We start from the raw sequence: 17,007 nt of genomic DNA, 5'->3' as shown, positions 1-17,007 counted from the left end.
CCTCTCATGCTCCTAGGTCCCCATTGTGCCACGTTTATTCACTCAGTGTCACATTTTTCACGTGTGAGCTGCAGGGGAGGGCAGCTACTCCAGCAAATCACTGCTGTTCAGCAGCAAAAGCTGAAGCCCTTCCGTAGGCTGCACACATGTAGTTCTTTTTGTCTTTGTTCATAATTTAAGCTATTCACCTTTTTTTCAAATTCCCTCTTGTTTGTTGACATCTGTCTTGTTCTCAGGTGTCCAAGACAGAGCAATATGTGAGTGCAGCTTTGCCATAGCTGTTTTATAAAGGAACTGTCAGCTTGCTTAAGGGACCTGAGGCTTCCTAGTACGCAGTCTGACTCCACATTAGCTTTAAGAGAACTGATGTGAAAGCTTATACATGATTGTTCTCTTCTTCCCTGACTGGTCTTTTGAGTCATTTTTGGCTTTCGGATTATCTCTTACTATTATATTGAGCACTGAATCCAACAGTGGCATGTCTGAGGTTTGCAGAACCGCTGTTAAAAATATTAATCACTCCTAATTTTAAAATTCTAGCTCTTCAACTGTTCTTTCCAGAAGTGTTCTCCTTGACCGTGTGTAAGTCCAGATGTTTGTATATAACTCTGTGTGTGTGAGGGAGCTGGTATGATAATGTACTTACAAAATCCTGGCTTTGTTATTTTCTAGGTATTTGGTGCTAGAACACGTGTCAGGTGGGGAACTCTTCGACTATCTCGTAAAAAAGGGAAGATTGACACCAAAAGAAGCTAGGAAGTTCTTCCGACAAATCATCTCTGCTTTAGACTTCTGCCATAGTCATTCAATATGGTGAGTACAGCCATTTCCAACGGGAGTTACCTGTTACATAAAAGCACAGAATAAAGATATCTTATTTCTTGATACTTCTACTTACTAGTAAGCAACTCACATAAAGCTCTAAAGCATTGTGTAAAGTGATGATATATTTTTTAATTCTTGGCTGTCTGTGAGATGGTGCACCAGTCACGGATAGATGCTTCATGGAGAAGATTGTCCATCTTTTCTCACTGGAGGAGAATTCATTCACAGGGAGTGCTTTAACCAGGAAAACCAAATCGACCAAGGAAAAACAGTTTTATTTCCATCATTCTTGGGGTACTTACTGATAACTGAGAATTACATACACTATATCAAAATGAATCCCTGTGACAAACTTGTTACAATTACAAATACAGTAAAGTCATTTTATGGCTTCCTTCAGTTTTTGGAAACCTGCTGGCTTTTGGCAACCTTCACTGAGTCCCTTCTGGGCATTTGAGTCATTATTGCCTTTAATTTCCTTTCCAGTAGGGAAGAATTTCCTTGATCTGGCTGCTATTGATACTCACTAACTCCATCATATGATTTACCCATATGGTTTAACCTGTGCATTCCAGTGGTGTTTTAAATTGGACCACTTTCTCCTTCATCTTCAGCAAGTTTAGATAATTTAAATTATACTGAAATCAAGTTGTTATAATCAGTATGAGCAGAGAGTTTCTGTATAGCTACTGAGCCATAACTGCCTGCTTATTTCTCAGAGATGCAGCTTCTTGCAGTTAGATTGTCTGAGGGAGACCACTTAGATTATGTGTTCTTGGCTGCTTCTCCGTAGCCACACACACCTATAGATCCCCGCCTCCAGGAGGCCAAGGGCCACTGATAGATACTACAGGAGTTGGATTTGTATAATCACTGTGTGGTTACTTCTCAGTAACTGTACAGTGATTTTCGGTACCCCTGGTTTTGTGCTGAGAACTCACAAACCAGATGTCCACATGTCGTAGTTCAGCCCAGATCGGGACCAGACTACGCAGTCTCTCTTGCTCCCCCCACCCTCCAAGAGAATACGGGTAGATGATATAAGAAAAATGGCTCGAGGTTTGAGATAAGGACAGGGAGAAATCCTTAAAGTTACCGTTACGGGCAAAACAGACTCGACTTGGGGAAAACTATTCATTTATTTCTAAAACTATCAGGAGAATGAGACAGAGAACAAGATAACCTCCCCCCACCCCTCCCTCTTTCCAGACTTAACATTATCTCTACCACCTTCCCTGCCCCCGAAGCGGCACAGGGGGAAAGAGGGAATGGGGGTTGCGGTCAGTTCATCACGCGTTGTTTTACGCTGCTACTTTGTTGTCGGCGGAAGAACTCCTCACATTCCTCCTCTGCTCTGTTGTGGGGTCCCTCCCACGGGCCACAGTCCTTCGTGAAATTGCTCCAGCGTGGGTCATCTCTTCCATGGGGTGCAGTCCCTCTGGAACACCTGCCCCAGCGGGCCCTCCACTGGCCAAAGCCTCCTTCAGGCCTCCACCTGCTCCAGTGTGGGGTCCTCCACGGGCTGCAGGTGAATCTCTGCCCCTCCGTGGGCCTCCATGGGCTGCAGGGGGACAACCTGCTCCACCATGGGCTGCACCACAGGCTGCAGGGGAATCTTGGCCAGGAGCCGCATTACTCCTACCCCTCCTTCTTCACTGACCTTGGTGTCTGCAGCCATTCCTCACAATAGGCTGGCAGACACCTCTCAGGATCCTTTTTACATCTTATTCACTTCTCATCTCCTCTCCACTTCTTGCAGCTGGGCTGGGCTGAGTTGGGCCCAGTCGGCCACCCGGCAGGAGGCCAGAAGGTGAGGCCTGCAAGGCCCACAAGGCTCACGCCTCCCCCTCTCTGCCCCCGCTCAGCTGCTTCTCTTCTTCTCTCCGTTTTTTTTCCTGTTTTCCCCTTCTTAAATACGTTATCACAGAGGCGTTATCACGGAACATTCTGCTACCAATCGGCTTGGCCTTGGCCAGCAGTGGGTCCGCCCTAGGCCCGGCTGAATCCACTAAACAAAGGGGAGCAACTTCTAGCAGTTTCCTACAGAAGCTGCCACCTTAGACCCCCCCTTACTAAACAAAACCAGAACACCACAGCATAAATGGCCACTGAAAAAATGGGTGCCTAAATATTTAACTTGCTCTTCTTGCTACATCTCTGACCCATTTCAACAGGAAATGTTAATCTGAAAAAGAGCATATTTCTAGTAAATGGAAAGGAAAAGAAGAGCCTTTCCTGAGGATATATTGAGTATACTGTTAGCAGAAGAGGTAGTTCAAAGGTGGTGGGTCTGGGTGAGAAGGTCCTGAGGACAATGCCTACCTGGCACAGGCAGGGTTACAGTAGTCAAGAGAAATTCCCAGAGGAGCTGAGAGCAGGTTGCATGCCCTGACTAGAGGATCTAAGTTTTCTTTGTTGACAGAGACCTCTGACAAGTTTTATTCTGCAAATTCCACAATTTTTCCTCTCTGGTAATCAACTGGGTTGAGTGATCATGACCTTCTTATAATCAGCATAATCACTGATAGATGGTACAGGTGTTATTTTTTTATGTACACTGGGCAGTGTAACCACTGTGGATTGCATACATACATATTTCTGTTCCCTACATGGCTTAACACTTAGAAACGTAATCCAAGAAGATTCAAAAATGTTTAAGTACAACTGAAGAGAAATTATTTACTCTTCCAAGTGAATATTCCAGATAAATATGAAGCTCTGTTGGGACAGATGTTTCTATGAAAGCATGCATATATACACACACGTACTAGGCCTTTGGGCTTGTGATGGATACCTCTTGATATGACACACTTTGATGAACTGAGTGAGGATCATGGAGAGGCTGTCAGACAGAAAGCACCTCTGCAGGTTTAACAATATGTGGAATTTCCAAGGCAGAGTGCATGTCTCTCTTGAGGAGTTTATTTTCCTCTGTTAAACATATTGGATTGTGGGCAGTAGTCTTGTTTAGAAGTAAATCCCCTGTCTCCTTGTCAACTCCCACTCAAATAGCATCCAGTGCTGGATAAGTGAGTAGTAAATCATAAGCTCTCCCTCCTTTCAGATCACTCTGAGACTTGTGTGGTCTGTTATATTAGACTGTGTGCTGTATTCTGGACCATTATCATTAAACCCTTTTTGAAAATCAGAGCATGCATAAATATGTGTGTGTACATTTGTGTGAGTGCAAAGTTAATGTGCTTTTCCTAAGCAATGAAGCCTGACCTTGTCCTGTCGTGGCACAGTGAAATGACAAATCATCTCATCAGCCAGGTTATCCACTTATGACCACGTTGAAAAATGACGGGTTCTGCTTTGGTTAATGACTAAATGTGGGTGCCTCTAAACTACAGCAGAACAGATTGATAGCCTGGTGTCCCCAGCCCCGTATCATTGTCCCATCTTCTTCCTGTGCCACCCAAAACACTGTGAAATATCTGTGGCTTACTTTCACAGCAGTGCATAACCATATTCAGCTTTCACTGCTCAAAATGTATTGACGCATCAGGATTCCTGGATCAAAGAATCAGAAAGGATTCCCCAATTCTTCTGTCAGTAAAAGGCTTCTACTGCTACTGTGTGGAGAGACCGCTTCTGTCTGAGAGATGTTTTCAAACAAGCAGCTTGGACAAGGAAGCAGAATAGGCTTGGAGCTTGAGTTGGTTTGTGTGTTGTTTTCAAAAAGTAAGAGCTTTCGATTCTTATTTTATTTAATGGAAATAGTGGAGGAAAATTTAATGTACCTTACTCCGAGGTACAATCACTTACAGGATTTTTATGGTACAGGTTGCCCATGGGGAAAAGCTTATAGGTAGCCCACTGTGGGGTTCCCTAAGGACTTTTTTGTGTCCATAGCACCGTGCTGTGCTAGGGACTCACAGGCAACCATGGATGTGAACAGACAGCACTGTGCAGAGGTATTATGTGGGATCCTCCAAACAGTGTATTGGTGTTACCTTGCTGCTTTGCCTGAGCTGGCAAGCAGAGCGATTAGCTCCGTGATGCAGCATTATTGCTTCTGCTTCCAGCTCTTCCTCTGTGCAAGCTCTGAGGGCTCTGCACCACGCTGCAGTGCCCAGAGCAGACATGCTCAGCACTAGTGCAAAACATGGCAGAGGAACCCTGGGTTCCTTGGACATCAGTGTGAGACCATCCTAGCCTAGGAAGTTTCTGATGTTTTTTCCCTAAGCTGCCATTCACCTAATACTGGGTGTCTGCTCTCCTGAATTTGGGGCCTTTAAGATGTCTCAGCTGGGTGCCCCAAATCAGTAGTCCCTTTTGAATATCCTGCCTCCGTACTGTGGGAGAGCTCGCAGCTAATGCAGTGCTGGCTGTATTTTGTGTCAGAAACAACGCAGAAGCATGTATCGGGGTAGGCTGCAAATCCTTGCTTTCCTCAGGAAGAGTCTCTTTTATCAGGAGCGAGGGAATGCTGCAGCACCAAGGGAGGGTGGGAGACAGGCGAGGAGAGCTGGCGGGCGCCTCATTGGCTGGGTGTGACATCACCGACAAGACCTGGGATTGGCGGCGTGCGTATTTTGTGTGTCTTGGGTTTTTGCTTTGGTCAAGCTCGTATTTGGTGTGTGTATCTCACAGGCTGACAAATAAAAATATGATTATAGAAAATGCCCTGTGGCAAACCTTATTATGGCTTCAGAGATAACAGATAATGCCAATTACTGTGCAGGGCAGTGGTGACATTGAGAGGAAATCCCCTGCGGTAATGAGCAGCAAGATGATTATTTCATTTTATTTTTATTTTGGTTGGGTTTCATTTCGTGTTTTTTTTTTTTTCCAGAGCATGCACAAGAGGGGGTTAAGGCAGGTTCTTTATGAATATTGATAAATGACAATTATGAGGGCCCTTTCTCCTTTCATTGCCTGGGGCTGTGCCTGCTCGAGTACGCACAAGGCTCTTGCTGAAGTGTGTCTCTGTGTGCATGCGTAAGCGTGGGGGTGTGTGACTTAGAGGGCTGAGGCAATGAATAAGAGCTTTGTTTGACTTTGCCTTGTGTTCTTCCCGTCAGTGCAGGGGGAGGGAAAGGCTCCTTATAAAATAACACTTCAAGATTTCGCAGCAGTAGTGCCAAAATCTCTGGTATATTCCTGCAGGCAGGAGCTGCAGAGCACTGTCAGTAAAGGAAGCACAGAGAAATCTGGGGTGTCTTTGAGAAACAGAGAAAACTGAAGAATGCCTGGTGCCATGTTCTGTCAGATAGTGCCACCCTCCTAGTGACTCCTGCTCTGCCTTGCTTCATTTATAAGGAGTGTGCTGTGGTGTTCTGCAGGGATGGCCTGTTGAACATTTAAGACTGCAGCAGCTGGACGGTTTGAAATCATGACTCTAGACCTCCAAATGTGAAACTGGTCTAGAAATTGTGGAATTTAATCAGGCTGGTTTCTGGTGATGTATTTTTTTCTGGTCCTTGAGTCTTTAGGTTTTCAAGTTTTCTTTCAGACCATCAGAAGTGAGGAAGATACCTTCTTCCCCTGTTGAGAGCTGAGGTTCACCAATTATTGCCTGAATACAGGAGTTTCAGATCTCTGATCGAGACTCCATCTAAAACAGTGAGAAATTTTCAAATTTCTCTTGTACAGGGAACTAGAGAAAACCCATCAAGTACAGCAGCTGCAATGCTAAAGGCAAAGGTAGCAGCTAAAGTCAGAGGACATGTATTTTTGTAAGTTTGCTTCTTTGCAGAAGCCACTGGAAACTCAAAAACTGCATAGTCTTGCTGTAAGGATAACCAGGTAACATTCTCTGGCAAGTACAGCAGTGGTGATCAGGCCTGACATTCTGTTCTGGCTTTGCAATACATGAATATATGTTTTGAGGCAAGGTTGGTAGGGAAGAGCAATGTATGTTAATAGATCAATGGAAATAATTGTTAAAAAGCAATCAAGATTTTATGCATGCTAACCCTTATCCAGGTCTCCTGATATGTTTATAGATGTCCTTTTTCCTAGCTGTAACTATATTTATTTGTTCTGCAGAATTCTGTGAAAACTTACTAAATTTGAGCATAGCAACTGCGACTCTAAACAAAGATTCTTCTGTAGGTAGTTACAAATTACACATTTGGATCTGATCTGTAGAAGCAGGAGAAAATAAGATGAAAGGCTTTTTCTGTTCAAGAAAAGTAAAAATATTGCTTCTTATACTATTAATTATTACTGATAGAGTATTTGCATCATACCAGGCATTTTTAAGAGGCATACTGCAGAACAGTTATTCTGTGGTCTGGCCCTTCTGGGAGTTTGAGGTCAGTAAGAAAAGCATTTGCAAAGTAGCCAACAATTTGATTAGTACAAATGACCTGCAACTATTCCAATTAGGAGGTTTCTTGGGTTAGAAATCTGTGACCTACAATGAGTTGTCATAGAAACTGATATGAACGTTTCAGCTCAAAAATCACTTTAAAATAATGGGTTAGTTCATCTTCTTGTGCCAGGTGATGTAGCTGCTTTGAATCCAAGATCTGGAGTTTGTCTCTACACCAGAAATCTTCTGCCAACCCTGAGTGACAGGGAGAGAGTGTTTTACTTCTCTTTTTTTATGTATGCAGCAATTGCCTGCAGTACAGATACAGGGATATTCCCAGAGCAGGAGGATGGACTAGAAAGGCAATGGAAATAGCTAGAGGAGCTGTCTGCATAGCATCACTGGGAGCAATGAGAAAGCAGGCATGGCCAGTGTGTAAGAGGTAGGCTGGAGCATGTTAATGCGTATGTGTGCCTTTCATCTTCTGTGTGCCATCTCCAAGAATTGTACCCATTTCCATGGGACAGTTTTTTCAGACCTCCCTCTGTATCCATCTTGTGCTGTAAGGGAATTGTAAAGCCTTTGTTGTAATCTGTAAAAGAGGGACATTGCAGAGACAATGTGCTTCCTCTGTCATGCCTTATTTAATGGCTCCCTTTCACTCACAGCTCTCCCTTCAAAAGCCTGCTGTACGCAGTCTCCTGGAGCTAACTTCTTGCTCCATTGTCTTGGCTGAGGAGCTCTGGGCAGTCTGTGGCCACCCTGGATCAGGGTTACACTGACCTCTTCTGCAGTGCTGCATTTCTCTTTCATATTCTTTCTCAGCATATGCAGGGCTCAATAGGAGAGTTTGCCGTGTTTGTCACTAAAGAAGCTGCTTTCTTCTCTTCTGATTTTCCAGCCATGTGATAAAGCCCCTACAGCTTTAGAGCCTTTAGAACAACGAAAGGGTAACGAGTCCTCTGTTCACCTGCAGAGAGAGGAGTTGATGCGGTCGTATAAGACATGGAAAGCCAGAGAAATCAGCTGGAATGGGACCAAATTAAATGCATTTGCTCCACAATGTTCCATTAATGCCAAGTAATTACCACATGCAGTGGGATTTTTGTTTTGTTTTGTTTCATTTTGGCACAAGATAATTCTTTCCAAATACGAATTCATGCGGCTGGCCGGGCTGCTGGGCTCTTAGGTAAATTGTAACAACCCTTCCCTATTCCCACATGTTCCTCTCCCTTCCTTCTGGCATTTGAAAAGCTGGCAATACAAAGATGGGAGATGCAAATGCAGAGAGGAAGTCTCATTCCCAGTGGCAGTGATGCTGGTTCTGCCACTCTGGTGCAGACTCCTGGCCTGACTTCTATCCCCAGGATGCTGCCTCGGCAAATTCAAATTGGTCCAAAGATGGATAGCAGAGAAATGTTCCAGCTAGAAGAAAATTTTCTTTGTGGCATACTGCCTGATTCCACTGGCACCCTGATCTCTGAGAGGAGTGCTGGCACAATATGAAAAAAAAATACCCAGGCTGCCGTAAAATTCCTATGCTAACCATCCATACTGGGCACTAGGAAGTGTGTTGAAAGAGGTATGCAGAAGGGTCAGAGAGGCAAAACTGCGGTATGACAGTTCTTTTAGGGCCCAGTCAGCAATAAATGTAACAGTTCTTGATGGAGTCCACACTCTCCTCTCTGCTCAGTCGGCTATAATGAAGTGCTGATACTTTTTCTTGGTTTTATTTTGGTGAGTGTATGGAGGAAAAAAAAAAAAAAAAGGCTTTAAGGTCTGTTGCCACTCCAGATTTCCGTTCACACATAATATCCCAATCCCGCAAATCCCTGGGTTGCAACTTAAGGCTTTCAACTTAATGCTCTCTGGGAGCTGGGTCAGGACCTCTGCCTGCAGACCGCCGTCAGCCCACGTAGGCTGTTCATACATGGAAAAGCACGCATAGCACAGTGAGGTGAAGCTTACTCCATGTTTGTAATGTGGATGGTCGCACTCCCTTTTTCCTCTCTCTCTTGCAGTGGCTCTTCAAAAAAAAAAACCCTGAATATATTTGTATTTTGTTGGAACCTCGTTTTCCCACTTGATCCTCCCTATAAACCCAGGCCTAAAACTGTCTGTGTTGTGGATCCCAGCTGATGGGAAGACAGGATGGAATGCAGAGAAGGAGACTCCTTTCCACTAGTGAATACTGTACTCATTTTCAATGGTGTCGTTCTTTCCTTTTCATCGCCTCTCGGTAGTCAGGGAGCAGGGCTGGTTCAAGCTTCACATATGTTCTGCTCCAGCCAGGGCCGGTGGCAGGTCTCCTAAGGCATTTTTGGGAGCATTTTTGCATTTCCTTTAGCTGCATGGTTTTCTGAAATAACATGAGATGTTCTGTAGTGAGCATGCATCCAGGCTGGAGAAACACTTGTGGACATCCTGTGGTTAGGTCATGCTGTGCCTTGATCATTCCTTCAAGTTCTCTTCTCTCTAGAAAAAAACTACACAACTTCAGGATAAGGAAAGAATTTCAAATTTTAGGTACTAAAGGCACATGCCAGCCGTATGCCTACTACATGTACGAATGGTATCAGCCAGTGCACAAACAGTGGAAGAGGCATGGGCAGCAGCATCCTCAGCTTCTACACCATGTATCTGTTCAGCAGTCAGCCAGAAGCAGTTGCCAAGACTGAAAAACAAGCACAGCCGCTGAAAAACCACACACAGTAGAAGGACATGCACTCAGCTTGAGCTGCGGGGAAGTTTCTTGTTTCATAGCACAAACCAAGCACTGCTCACTCTACAGGGAGCTGTTACTTACCACTGAGCCCTAGTCCTCAAACAGAAAAACTTCAGTGCATCTCCCCAGTCAGATGAGGTCTTCCCAGCACACCATTAATTAAACTAGTTGTAGGATGAGAACTGTCCAGGATATCCACTGGAGGAAAGATTAAATCACACACTACTGTCTCATTAGTGTCCAGCTTTCCTAGCTTGCCTTAGGATTGTGGGCTCTTCGCTCCATTTGACTGCTGGGGCTGGAGCATGTTCAGATTTGGCAGATGCTGATGATTTTGCCTTTGTCCAGCACTGATGTCCTTGATGATGGCTTTCAGGGGTTCTTTTCGTGGCCATTAACTTGTCATTCACTGCCTTTGGAACACTTCCTTGTCACTCATCTCCTGCTTTTTTGTCAGATAAGTATCACTGTCTTGATAGTTATTATACAACTAACAAGTCTTCTGTCTCCAGTTACCTGTAAACTTTGATTTCTGTGAGAAAGATAGATTTGATAAAGCACCTTTTGCTTTGTCGGATGAAAATATGCCCAAATCTGAATCATACGGCTTCATTATCTACTAGGTTGTAGACAAGGCCACTTCAACATGCAGTTCATCATGTTTATACAAGACTGTAGACAAAACTTTACACTCTTTAAAAAGTGAGGGGGGAGGAATCATAGAACTCAGTGATTAGGTAAATGACCAGTACCTGCTCTGAATGTGTGCTATTTTACTGGAAATACCTATTACGCTTCTCAGGTGTCCTATTACAGTGTGTTCTGGTTTTGCGTAGAATTGACCTGCATTATTAACAGGTTGTCTCCAACGGATCATTCCAGATTGCAGATCAGAGGAGATAATTTCCAAGACATTGTCATGCCTCTGAGGTTTGTCTGAGAGGGTAGAGGCTGTCCTTTACAGTGGTATAGAGGTAGAATTACACTTGGGTGCGTGAGGAGTGCTTACAGGAATGTCTGAAACAGTGAAGAGGAAATGGCATGAAGATAAGGCTGCCTTCCATTATGGGTGTCACTGAACTAGACTATCCTAATGCTGATTCTGTTGCTGAGTTCAGTTTCTGGTCAGGGTAACTGGTTTTAGTGAGCCATTGTTGCAAACGGCTGTCGTTTGCCTGACACTTGCACGTGTTGTTGGCTGGCTGTTCCCCATAGGTTTGTGTTCTGCCTGGGCACTGAAGCTGGCTGTTCTGCCTGGAAGGTTTGAGTGCTTGTATTTGGACCTTTTATTAGCAAGACATCAAAGATTCATTTTGCCTGCTCATAAGCAAAAAACAAGAAAAGAGCTGCTTCTTTAATCTGCCTAAAGTGCTTCTGTCATCTCTGTGACTCTTCAAGAGTTGCAAATAACAAGAAAAAAATGCAAAGTCATCATAAATTTTGTGCAAGATTTTTGTCTTTGGGTATAAAATCAAGTAAACGTGATAGTTGTACAAAAGCACCTGAGTGCTAAGAAGCATACATGGATGCACAGTGGTGTTGGCTGTGGGTAATGGAGATTAGTAAATTAGTCAATATATGATATTTTTAATTTAAAGCAGGAGTTGCCATCCTGAAGACCATGGCTGCCTGGCTCTTCACATGTGTCGTAGTTTAGCCCTGATCGGGACCAGACTATGCAGTCTCTCACTCCCCCTACCCTCCAAGGGAACAGGGAGAAATAATGTAAGAAAAAAAAGGCTCAAGGTTTGAGATAAGGACAGGGAGAGATCCTTAAAGTTACTCTTACAGCCAAAACAGACTTGACTTGGGGAAAACTATTTATTTATTATTAAAACCAAAGCAAGATAATGAGAAAGACAACAAGATAACTTCCTCCCACCCTTCCCTCTTCCCAGGCTTACAATTATCTCTACCATCTCCTCCCCTCGAGCAGTACAGAGGGGAAGAGGGAATGGAGGTTACGGTCAGTTCATCATGCTTTGTTTTACGCTGCTGCTTCCTCATCAGGGGAAGAACTCCTCACATTCCTCCCCTGCTCCAGTGTGGGGTCCCTCCCACAGCCCACAGTCCTTCGTGAAACTGCTGCAGCGTGGGTCATCTCTTCCACAGGGTGCAGTCCCTCCAGAACGGCTGCCCCAGCGGGCCCTCCTCCTTCAGGCACCCGCCTGCCCCTGTGTGGGGTCCTCGCCAGGCTGCAGGTGGATCTCTGCTCCTCCGTGGGCCTCCATGGGCTGCAGGGGCACAGCCGGCCTCACCATGGGCTGCACCACGGGCTGCAGGGAAATCTCTGCCAGGAGTAACATTACTGCTCCCCCTCCTTCTTCACTGACCTTGGCATCTGCAGCCGTTCCTCTCACAAGAAATTCTTCACAATCAGGCTCAGGCAGACGCCTCTCAGGTTCTTTTCACATCTCATCTCCTCTCCACTTCTTGCAGCCAGGCCAGGCCAAGTCGGGCCCGGACGGCCACCTGGTGGGAGGCCAGAGGGTGAGGCCTGCAAGGCCCACAAGACTCATGCCTCCTCCTCTCCACGTGCCAGCTTCGTCACGTCTCTCTTCTTTTTCCATTTTTCCCCTTCTTAAATATGTTATCACAGAGGCATTATCACAGAACATTCTGCTACCAATTGGCTTGGCCCTGGCCAGCAGCAGGTCTGCCCCAGGCCCGGCCAAGTCCACTGAACAAAGGGGAAACAACTTCTAGCAGTTTCTTACAGAAGCTGCCACTATAGCCCCCCCCCCCCGCCACTAAATAAAACCAGGACAACATGTTGCCAAAGAATGAAAGAAGTGAGCTTTGATGGAAAGGAGGGAATCCTCTCTCTTCCTTCCCGTTGCTGGCACCCTCAGTTATAAGCAGTACTGAGTTGAAGTGATTTCTCCGTCAAACCTAATTACTCAAAATTATTTCAAAGCCATATGCCTGTGTAAACAACTCCTAATAGGGGGTTTTTGCAGTAGCATTTACACCAGGGATGTGGTTTGTTTTTTTTTTCTAGATATCACTAATTTTGTTTCCTGTTGTTGACAGAATGTATTGATGGTGTTGCCTCCTACCTTAAGGAGCTGGCATATGACAGAGTACATCAGCCCTAAATCCAAGCTGAAATCTCCTCCTGCCTATGCCCCTCAGTCTCTCCCTCAGGTTGTGTTGTTATCACTGGAAGTTGAAGATGACATTTCCTGTCAGGGCACTGCAGGCTGTAACCTTGCACTCATCGAGTGGGCATCTGGGATACGGTCTAGAGTACTGCAAAGATTGGATCTTGGATCTATGTGTGCTCCTCTCTGGGACAGGAGAAAAAATGAAATAACTTAAAATATAATAGGTTGGATGCTCTGCTGGATAAAGAACAAGTTTTTGAGTAGGAAAGCTGTTGTGGATAATTTAACTCACGTTTTAATCCTCTCTTTACAGCCACAGGGACTTAAAACCAGAAAACCTACTGCTGGATGAAAAGAACAACATCAGGATAGCAGACTTCGGGATGGCATCGCTGCAGGTTGGAGACAGCTTGTTAGAAACCAGTTGTGGGTGAGTGTTTCAGAACATATTGGAAAAATCAGTTATAAATTCCAGACATAAAAGTTGTCTACAGTAAGGATTTCAATAGAGACCTGCAGACTTACACCGTGCTTTGTTATTTCCCAGCAAGATAATAAATTGATGTGATGCACACAGTGTATAAGATAGCTAAAGAAGGGTTTTTTGCATGCTTTACAGTGAAAAGCAGGCCTCTGTAGGTGTTACACTGGAAAGAATTTCAGGTTTGGATTCATTTGCATATGCTAATGCGTGTTTCCTTTCACTGACCATATAATTTTTGTGAACTTGAAAGCAGTAGTGTTGGCTGTTTTAAGAAGAGGCTTTAAAAATATTAGGGGGTGAAAAAAAACCCAAATCTAGAGGTTCTGAAATGGAATTTGCATGTCCTGATTAGGCTGCCTGCTTGCAGCTCTTCCTGCTCCTGGTCCACAGTGCTTTGTTTCAGCTCACATGCAGGATTGACAGGGAGGCAGCAGGGTCCTTTGCATTTAGAAGCAGGGCATGAATGCAGATACAAAGGAGACTGCTTGGAGGAATATTGCAGGGGCAATCTAAAAGCATTTCCATGGCAATTCAGTTGCCAGCAAGAGCTTGCTAGGAATTTCCAAGGGAGCCAGCAACAAGCCCAACAGCTGAGCAAAGCCCAAGTGCCTGACTAGGAACAGGGGGGCAATGCCTTCTCATCATCATCACCTCTAGGGGCACCACTGGACCGTGTCCCCCCTGCTCCCCCATAGCTATGGCTTGGTGCCGTGTTGACTGTGCAGGGGGCTACCTCAGCAATCTGTGGCAAGGGCAGCAGCTGCATTGAGCTGCTGCAGCCTGGCACCACTGCGCCAGCTTTTAGCTGTGTCTGAATTTGTTACAACAGCAAGCTCAGCAACTGGAGTTTCAGATAGTAGCAGCAGATTTCTACCTCCTCCCATACAGACATACTCTTCCTGGCCTTTGGTAGTGTGAATCTGATGACTCCTGCCCAGCCCCAACCTCAGCTGGCTACTGTCCATGTTTTTTCAGTCTGTGCTGTGAGCCAAGGCCATTCAGGGTAGACATGGAGCCATCGTGGTTCCCTGTACAGCCACTGCCTCTCAGTCCGGAGCTGTACGGCTCTGCTTTCCAAATCCTGCATAATGGATAACAAAATTATTTTAAGTTCATGATGTGATCAAATGCTGGTTGGTGAGTACACTGAGACCCACCCATTCCTTCCTGTCCACGTCAAATCAAGATTTGACCTCTTAACAACACAGATGAAAAGCAAGGAGCATGTTACTTGCAGCTACTTTCAAGCCTCCTCTCTAGATTAGGAAATAAAGTCCTCCCCACAGTTACCACAAAGCCTCTATACTCTTTATAGAATCATAGAATCATAGAATGGTTAGGGTTGGAAGGGACCTTCAAAGGTCATCTAGTCCAACCCCCCTGCAAGGAGCAGGGACATCCCCAACTAGATCAGGTTGCTCAGAGCCTCATCCAGCCTGGCCTTGAACGTTTCCAGGGATGGGGCCTCCACCACCTTTCTGGGCAACCTGTTCCAGTGTTCTATAACTCGCATTGTAAAAAATTTTTTCCTAATTTCCAATTTAAATCTACCCTCCCCTATTTTAAAACCATTTTTCCTCCTTCCTTCCATGAAAATAACAGGAGGAAGTCTAAAAACCAACCCAGTCTCATGTTGCCCTCTAGGGTTTTTCAGACTGCTTGGGAACCTCTCAGTAGGGTTCCTGTTCTTTTCTACACTGAGCTCTGTCATCCAGGTCTAGAGTCTCAAAGAGAGACTTCCTTTCCATAAGCTGTGCTGGAATTCAAACCTCCATGCTTCAAGCAGAGCCAGCCTCCACATTGCAGCCTTAAAACACGCTAATAAAGAAATCAATGGAACGGAAGAGACGTGCCTGTAATAAACAGAACACAGCAGTAACGCTATGATCTCCTGCCTTGCAGATGCATTTTAAGTGTGGTGCCAATCACTAGGCCTCCGTGTGAGCTATTACACCACTTCATTAATTCTCCTGGCATGGGGCCCAGCATGGCTGATACTGGTGTCTTGTGATCTCTCTGGTTTAGGGGTTGAGGAGAGGAAGGAAGGAAGGAAGGAATATGTAACGATATGCCACACTGTTCACAAAGAAAGGCAATCAGCTATGACACCCTTTCCCTTGGAGCACACACAGTAACCAACCTCAGAGCTTTTCACAGCAACAGTTTTACCTACCCTTGTAGTTGGTACTTTCAGCCAGCACGGAAAGGAACAAAACAGAGTGAATCATGGCTGAGATACTGAGCTTTAATGAGATGCTCCTCCGTGCACCCAGAAGTTAATTTCCAGAATGGTTTTTTTCTGTGCTGTGAACACTGCTAATGAGATGAAACTGTAACATTTCCATTGACAGTCACTCAAGGAGTCTCCAGGTATTTCTGTCAGTCAGAGTGGGAGGATCAGATGGGGTTGAGCCGTGTGATGCAGCTAACTTTCTCAGTACAGCAGAGTACTTAGAGTGCAATCAAAAATTCTTTGCATTCACGAGTGAACTGCTAAGTTTCGTCCAAAGTTTGGGTAGGTCTTGACTGGCCTCATTAAGATAATCACATAGCCTGAAGTGTGCTGTATTGCATACCTCAGAGTCAGTGTTTTCTGGGAGCTGCTCCTTAGATCTGCACAGTTTTCTGTAGCACCGATGGCTACCTGGAAAAAACAATAAAAGTTCAATCCAATTGTGTTTGTGTAGGAGAGGGGGTAAGGATGGACTTGCTGTTTCATTGACATAATTTGTCATTGCACATTGGGCCTTGATTGTAATGAATCCTCATTACTGGAAATGTATATTGTGCAAATCCTGCTTGTACACAGCACAGAGGAATAAGCCGTAGTTTTAAGCCTGTGTCTTTAGACCTTTGATGGGAAGAGGAGCTGTGTGTAGGGTCTGCAGGAATAATTCTGCTTACTGCAGAAATTGCACAGCAAGGCAGTGTCATGGAGAGATGGTCTTTGAAATGCCAAAGTAACACCATGAGTCTCTGCATTCCTACAGGAACAGGGGAGGTCTGTAAGCAAACAGCAGACAAGGAAGGAAGCGGAAGATGTGATAGGATGCTGCTTCTGTTATTTTAGATCTCTTCAGCTCTTCCTCCTCTTTACCCATCCAGGCAATGGCATGCAGAGACACTCCCCTGTCTCTTTTCTCAGCGATTCTTCCCAGCATGCTGCCTTGCAGTGTTTCAGAGTGGTAGATATTGTCCAGTCCTGACCTGTCACTAGGCAAGAAGAGTGAGTGCCTTATGGTTAAACCCCAGGACAGGGACTCAGGTGATTTGAGCTTCATTTCTGTCTCTGCTGAAGGCATTCAGGGTGGTCTTGGACAAGATGCATTACCTTTCTCTGCTTCAGTTCTCCATCTTAACAAGTCACTGCAGTGCCCAAGTTGCTCTGAACATAAATTGCAATCATTTCTGTAGGAGTCTTGGAAAAGCAAGAAGGATTGGGGTGTTCCCTGGCCCTTGTTCTCTTTTCTAGAACTAACAGGGCTTATGGCTAAAATGAAGGATTGAAGGAGGGTACTGTTGAGTTACAATTCTTGGGAGCTTGTAAAGATCCTTCCTGATGCCCCATTGCTCCTTACAGAAACCTGGCAAAGTAAATTTTTGC

General features: G+C 45.0%; 1 protein-coding gene across 10 annotated transcripts in view; it reads left to right on the top strand.

Moving 5' to 3' along the window:
• BRSK2 (BR serine/threonine kinase 2) overlaps window positions 1–17,007 on the top strand; it is a 331,752-nt gene that overhangs the window by 233,967 nt on the left and 80,778 nt on the right. For all 10 annotated transcript variants that reach the window (XM_086749316.1, XM_086749315.1, XM_086749314.1 and 7 more), the window contains exons 4-5: window positions 673–813; window positions 13,233–13,349. In XM_086749316.1, coding sequence (XP_086605442.1) covers window positions 673–813; window positions 13,233–13,349 — 258 coding nt within the window. The remainder of the gene's footprint in view (window positions 1–672; window positions 814–13,232; window positions 13,350–17,007) is intronic.

This window comes from Chlamydotis macqueenii, chromosome 5, assembly GCF_036417535.1.
Source record: "Chlamydotis macqueenii isolate bChlMac1 chromosome 5, bChlMac1.mat, whole genome shotgun sequence".
NCBI classification, from domain to species: Eukaryota; Metazoa; Chordata; class Aves; order Otidiformes; family Otididae; genus Chlamydotis; species Chlamydotis macqueenii.
This window is presented reverse-complemented; position numbering and strand designations above follow the sequence as displayed.